The sequence below is a fragment of the Motacilla alba genome, chromosome 3 (assembly GCF_015832195.1).
Source record: "Motacilla alba alba isolate MOTALB_02 chromosome 3, Motacilla_alba_V1.0_pri, whole genome shotgun sequence".
NCBI lineage: Eukaryota > Metazoa > Chordata > Aves > Passeriformes > Motacillidae > Motacilla > Motacilla alba.
In genome coordinates this window covers 99,150,350-99,156,349 of record NC_052018.1, presented here as the reverse complement: position 1 = coordinate 99,156,349, position 6,000 = coordinate 99,150,350, and the positions used below count along the sequence as shown (strand labels likewise).

The 6,000-nt window shown below is 48.4% G+C and overlaps 1 protein-coding gene across 27 annotated transcripts in view; it reads right to left on the bottom strand.

Moving 5' to 3' along the window:
• Nucleotides 1-755: 755 nt before the first annotated feature.
• The window catches only part of LOC119698727 (WD repeat containing planar cell polarity effector), a 148,594-nt gene continuing 143,349 nt past the window's right edge, over nucleotides 756-6,000 (bottom strand). For 25 of the 27 annotated variants that reach the window (XM_038131096.1, XM_038131099.1, XM_038131080.1 and 22 more), the window contains one exon: nucleotides 756-1,815. In XM_038131096.1, the coding sequence (XP_037987024.1) occupies nucleotides 1,652-1,815 (164 nt within the window). In that variant the 3' untranslated portion in view covers nucleotides 756-1,651. The other 2 variants (XM_038131097.1, XM_038131101.1) reach the window with 2 other exon arrangements.

Here is a 6,000-nt window from a genome sequence, read left to right as displayed (position 1 = left end):
TGGGAAGGAGGAGGATGAAAATGGTCACAGGGCTGAAGCCTAAAAGGAAACATCTGCCTATTTCCAGTTAAACCCCTATTCAACACTTTTTTTTTTTTTTTTCTGGACAGACAGGACTTTTTCAAGAAAACCATGTGAGGATTTTTTTTTATGAAAAACTGCAATTTTAGGAAACAGCATTCTGGACCTTATGTACATTTCTAGTATCACTTCCTGTATATTTTTAAGCTGAAATCCTCTTAGCATGCAAAGTAAATAGATTATGATATACTGAAGGATTAAGAATCACTGTCTGGTGTCAGATTAATCCCTCATATAGACCATCACTTGTACTGACAGAAATATGGCTGCAATTCAGCAAAATAGCTGTATGGCAGGGCCATGCGCCGCAGCCTCTTAGGCTGAACAAACCCCCTGTCACCGCGGTCCAGTGCTGCACTGTGCATTTTCCAGAAATTCCATTTCAATCCGTGGGACACTTAAGGCATGCTCCTCTACAAGCTCGGCCGTCACCACCTCGGCTCTGCGTGGGGAAGCGAGGCAGCAGCTGCTCTGTTTCAAAGCTCTCTTGATTTGTTTTTCCCTGTTGAGTGTACAAAACCTTGTGGGCTGCAAGCCCTTGGCTCCCTTCAAACCTCAAACCAAAGTGTCTCTTTTGAGTACATGCATGCAAAGGTGTAGATTGGGATGAAGTGCCAAAAGGGTGCAACCAAAATCACCCATCAGGCAGCAGAACTTTGACTCACAGGGGAAAATGGACTGTAAAAATTTTATTTGCATAAAAGCAGAATTTTTGTTAATGAAATACTTCTAACGGCTTGTGGGTTTTGTTTTTTTTTAATTTTTTTACATTGTGCCTTCATTTTCAGTCCATTGTACAGATTTGTTCACTGCATAAAATCAACTTCAAGAAGCTCGCTGGCTTTGGGTTTCAACCACCCAGTGCTCCCCAAAAAGCTCAAGATTAACCCACACATGTGCCCATGACAGAGCACAAAACATCCGTGCCCGTACACTCTGTGCTCCATCAGGTGGCGGGAGGAAGGACCCGTGATGATGCTTGCCCCTCTTCACTACCAGAAAAAAACAGAGAGGGCTGGCAGAGGTCCCCCTTCTCAGTGCATTTTCTCTTTGTGGTTAGAGGAGGGAGATTAAAATCTGGACTCCAATGGAATGATGCTTAAGAGGCTCCGCATCTTTTTTTCAAGGCAAAATAATGGTTATTCAACTAAGATGATATATCTAGATATGAAAATTGAGAGCATTCTTTGAAAAATGCTGCTGACTGTGAAAGGCTGCTCTTTCACAGAGGTATCCTGAGTGAAGATCTTATCTGCTGGTATCTCAATAGGACGGTTTTCAGAGCCTTAAGTGGAAATTCAAATCTGCTTCCAAGTGAAGATTGTAAAAACATATAATGCATAGAGAATTACAGACTTTCTCCTGAAAAGCTTATGGATTCATCCAAGAAACCCCACCAAATTTTTCAGCACTGAGTTTGTCCAGTAAATGGGGATCAGCAATTACTTGCTTTTTTGATGCCTTTGATGAAAATATCACCAAGTTGCTCTCCACAACACAGGGCACTTTGTGCATGGACATGTCAATATGAACTCAGAAATAATTTGTAGGTCTAAGAACAGGGTACTTTCTAAGCCTGGTGTTTTGTCATCTGCCAGTGGTCATATCCAGGGCTGGCTGGAAGTTTGCCGAAGGACTTCACCACCTCGGTGAGGTTTCCTCTTCTCTGCTTTGGCAGCTCAGTCACACCAGCCCAAAGTGCACAATTTGGAGAGACCTGCTGTCTCCAGTCTCCTGTGGGGGAAAGACAGGCAGGATCAAGCAGGTTGCAGGGAGAGGCACTGGGGGATGGAAACACAGGTATCAAAATACCACCCCACCCCAGGGAGAAGAGACAATTGTAGACATTGTCCCACTTTGGCCTGGGAATCAAGGATGTAGCCCCAAAACGGTGAAGACTGGCTTATCATTCAAGGTAAGGCATTTCTCATCTGTTTTTAAGCCCCTTCACACTCCCCTGCCCCTGCTGTTCCTGGCAAAACCAGGGGCTGCAGCTCCAGGGACCGTGCATGGTGTCCCCTGGGATGTGAGGGGCTGGCAGCCGAGGCTCCACCTGCCTTTGAGACCCCTCGCCTGGTGCTTGGAAACCTATTGGGAAAAGTGAAACTTTAGAGTTTTGTTACCTTTTAATTAGGCTGGGTTAATGCCCATGCGTGGCCAGCCAGGTTTTAAAGTGGGGATGGCATTTGGCATTCCTCACACAATGCAAATGAGTGATTTAAGCACAAATCCCTGTCCTGCACTCTGTACAGGGTGGAAGCCTGAGCCGTCTGGTTTTTCACAGGACATGGAGATAGGGAGAATGTGTGCCACCAGCAGAGGTTATTTCATAACCCAGGCTAGGGCTAGCGTGCCTGCGAAATGCATGAAATGCTTTGCCTTGGAAAGCGATGTAGTCTAGTGAGTCATTGCTTTCTTTTGAATTACAGATGAGTAGCCAGCCCTTCATGATGCAAAGAAAAAAACTAGGTGTGGAGCTGGAAACAAAGGCAAAACACATTGGATGGCGTGGGAAGAGGGGGTGGGCTTGGCCCCAGGAGGTGGCTGTCAGGGCTGTGTCAGGCTGTGGGAGCACTGGTGAGGGTGCACAGGACTCATGTGAGTGACTCCCTGGCTCCCTGACTTCAGGAAATATTAAAAAAAAAAAAATCTCCTAACACTTGAAGCTTCACAAGGAACCTTTACCAGAGCAGCAGCTCCATCTCATGGCATGTGCACTTCACCACAGAGATAGAGATAGAGATCTCCCTCCAAAACATCATTTACCTCTATGACTTCCCTATCTCAGTACGGAGGAAGCAGTAAAAGTGCAATGGCTCCAAACAAGCTCTGTATGGACATTGAGCTTCTAGCCCACGGCTTGGCTCTTCCCTTGCAGGGAGATGGTGAGAGGTGGTCCTGAGAAAATACAACCCCTTGAAAATCCTCAGAGGTATTTTGAAGATGATTTGAAAGTGTCCCTGATGTCCCAGCTGAACCAGTGCTTCCATCCCCATCAGGTTATTCCTGTGTGGAAACGTGAAGCACAGCTTCACCTCTGAGACTTCGGCTCAGTAAGGCACCTCTCACTTCAGGGAGGTTATGAGGTGCCTTCTTTGGTAGCAGCCCTCATGGTGGGGCTGTGTGTATGTGCCTTGGGTTTTGGGTGGCTTCAAGCTTTCTATGGGCTCTCCTTATTCTCCGAATGACACCTGCTGGAGGCTTCAAAAACACGATTTTTTTTTTCCGTAAAGCTCTGAGGAGTATCAGTGGCTGAAGGTAAGGAAGGGGTGGCTCTTTTGTCCCCAGAACTGTGTCAGGGCTTTATGCAGAGAGGTTTCTGCGGGTGGTTGCTCAGGGGATGAAGAGAGTAGGTGGGCAGGTGAATGCAGGCTGGAAAAAGACCCTGCACCATGTCTGATCACGTAAGAGTTCAAGGCTGTTTGGGTAGGTCCCTGTTGCTCTAGGTACAAGGTCCAGAGTGCATCAGGTGGGTATCTGACCTGGGTTTGTGATTTGTGATTTGTGCCTCTCTCCAGGGAGATGTGAACAAGAACCCAGCCCTGCAGACCTACCTACTTGCTTTTTAAAAAAATACTTAAAAAAAATCCTATTTGCAAACCTCTCTGGTCACACTAAAGCAGACCTGGTGGTGTCGCGTGGGAAGCCTGTGATGTGGCATAAAGTTTGCAGAGGTATTTAATGTTAATCAAAGGCTGAAGAGTGGTAATGACTGGAATCCTCCTCTGATATCTGCACCTTTTCTGCTGTAGCACCCCAGCAATAAAAGGTGCTGTAATAATTTGATGAGAGTTGATTTTCATTGTGCAGGAAGACGGCTGTCCAGGAACAGGGGCAGCCAGCACTGCAGTGCTGCTCCCTATGGTAATGAGCTGCTGGTCCTCCAGAGAAGGAAAACATGAATATCCTGACAGGAGAGCATCTACTTGTGCCCTGGAGAGCTCAGATCGTGGGGCTTTTCATGGTAATGATGTGGTCCCGCTCTGGCAGGCGAAGGGAGGAGCGGTATGGGAAGGCACACCCTGTAATTGAAAAGCCACTAAGTCATCTCGGACCTGCAGGGATGGCAGGATGAAGGCAGTGGTTTGCTCTGTCTCCACAGGTCTGAGGCAGAACAGAAGATCCTTCTACTCTCCTGGAGTGGGAAATGCAGAGAAACCTCTTCCCCGCGCTGCTGTACTGCTCCCAGGAGGCTACGCTTTTTCTCCTGGGATTATTCTCAAGGGCATGGTGAAGGTGGGAAAGGACAAGAGTGGGAGAGAGGAGAATAAATGAAGAAGCCCCAGGAAATTATTTTAAACACCTGTTTTATTCAGATGAAGACTGCCTGGTACCAGACTGCAGGGATGACTAGGAGGAAGGACATGCCTGTTGCTAGGATGCATAGGTACCACTCCTTTTCACTGGGAATGCCTTGTTTCCCTTGAATAGCACAATATAAACCATTCTGGGTGATAGATAATCCACAGAGTGATAATATATTAAAATTATCACCTGGTAACCATAAGAAGCCATTGGCTTCAGCATCCTAAATTGCCTGGTAGAAGATCAGTCTCTGGTGCAGGAATAAGAGAGCAGTTGAGATTAACATTTTCCAAAGAGTCTTGTTTGTACCAAGATAGGTGGAGCCTTGGTTTCACTGATCCAACTCTGGGTGCTGCTACATGGCAACTCTGAACTAACCTACATGGTTGCTCAAGATTATCAAATCCCAGAATAACACAGAGCAGGACCTCTGGGACCACCCTGCTCAGAGCAGCAAGGCTGGGCTGGGTCTCAAGTAGCACAGTCCTCCAGGCCACCATAATCTCACCTCCAGGATGGAACATGAACAGCAAATCCTGGCCATTCTAAATATTGAGCATGGAATGCTCACTTCTCATCTGCTTCAGCCCTGTTGCCTGAAGAGCCAGACCCACACAAGCCATGCACAGGGCAAGGAAAGCTGCAGGTTATCCTCACTCCTCCACCATCTGTCTTCATCCCCACCTTTGTGTTTGGTGGTGGGTTCCTCTGGCCAGCCCAAAACCAGTCTGGCAAAGCCACCCAAGACTGCATTTGTCCTCCTGCCAGCTGAGAAGACCTCAGCAGCCCTTGCCCACAGTCACCCTCACACCGCTGGGCTGCAGGAAGGACACAGGTGACCTGTGCTGGTGCTGGAGTGACACAGGTGACCCCCATGGTAGCAGAGTCTTGCCTCTGAGCCACCACAAACGCTCTCCTCCAGAAAACAAATCTTGTTCAGCAGCTTGAGCACTACTTGGCTGTGTGACAGCCAGCTGCTCTGGCAGGTCACTGGGAACAGTTTGTTGCACGATCTCCACAGTTTCAGGGAGGAGAAGCTTCCTCATAGCTGAGAGGAGTAGCGAGTGAGGAGTTCATGTGCTGTGATGCACCTACAGAAGACAGGCCCGTGTCAGGTCCATCCTGAGGAGGCCTCAGTGGCCATTTGTGCTGGGAATAGCTCACCCCTGGCTCCAGCCTTTCCCCAACAAACTGGCAAAGGAGGGCAAAGCAAATCCTCCAGCTCACAGCTGCAGGGATCTTCCTGCAGAATTGCCTGTGCAAGAAGGGCCGGGTTTTGGGTGTGCTCCCCTTGGGTGGCACCAAGCCCAGTATTGTGCGAGCTCCCGCTGAAGCAACATGCGGGAAGTGGTGTCAGGGGGACGCCAGCCCGGGGAAGCAGCAGGGTGAAAGGGGGACCTCAGGAACAGGTTGTCCATCATGCAGCAGGCTGGTGGTGGTGTCCAGGGGAAGAGCTGCTGATGGTGGGTTTGGGATGGATTTGGAATGTGTTGAACTAAAGCCACAGACCGGCCCAGCTAGAAGAGTCTGGTCTGATTTGCTAGGTGCTGGTTCCTGTGCTTGTACCCCGCTGCTGCAAGACTGCTGAATTTCCACATGCCATTAAAAGTCAGG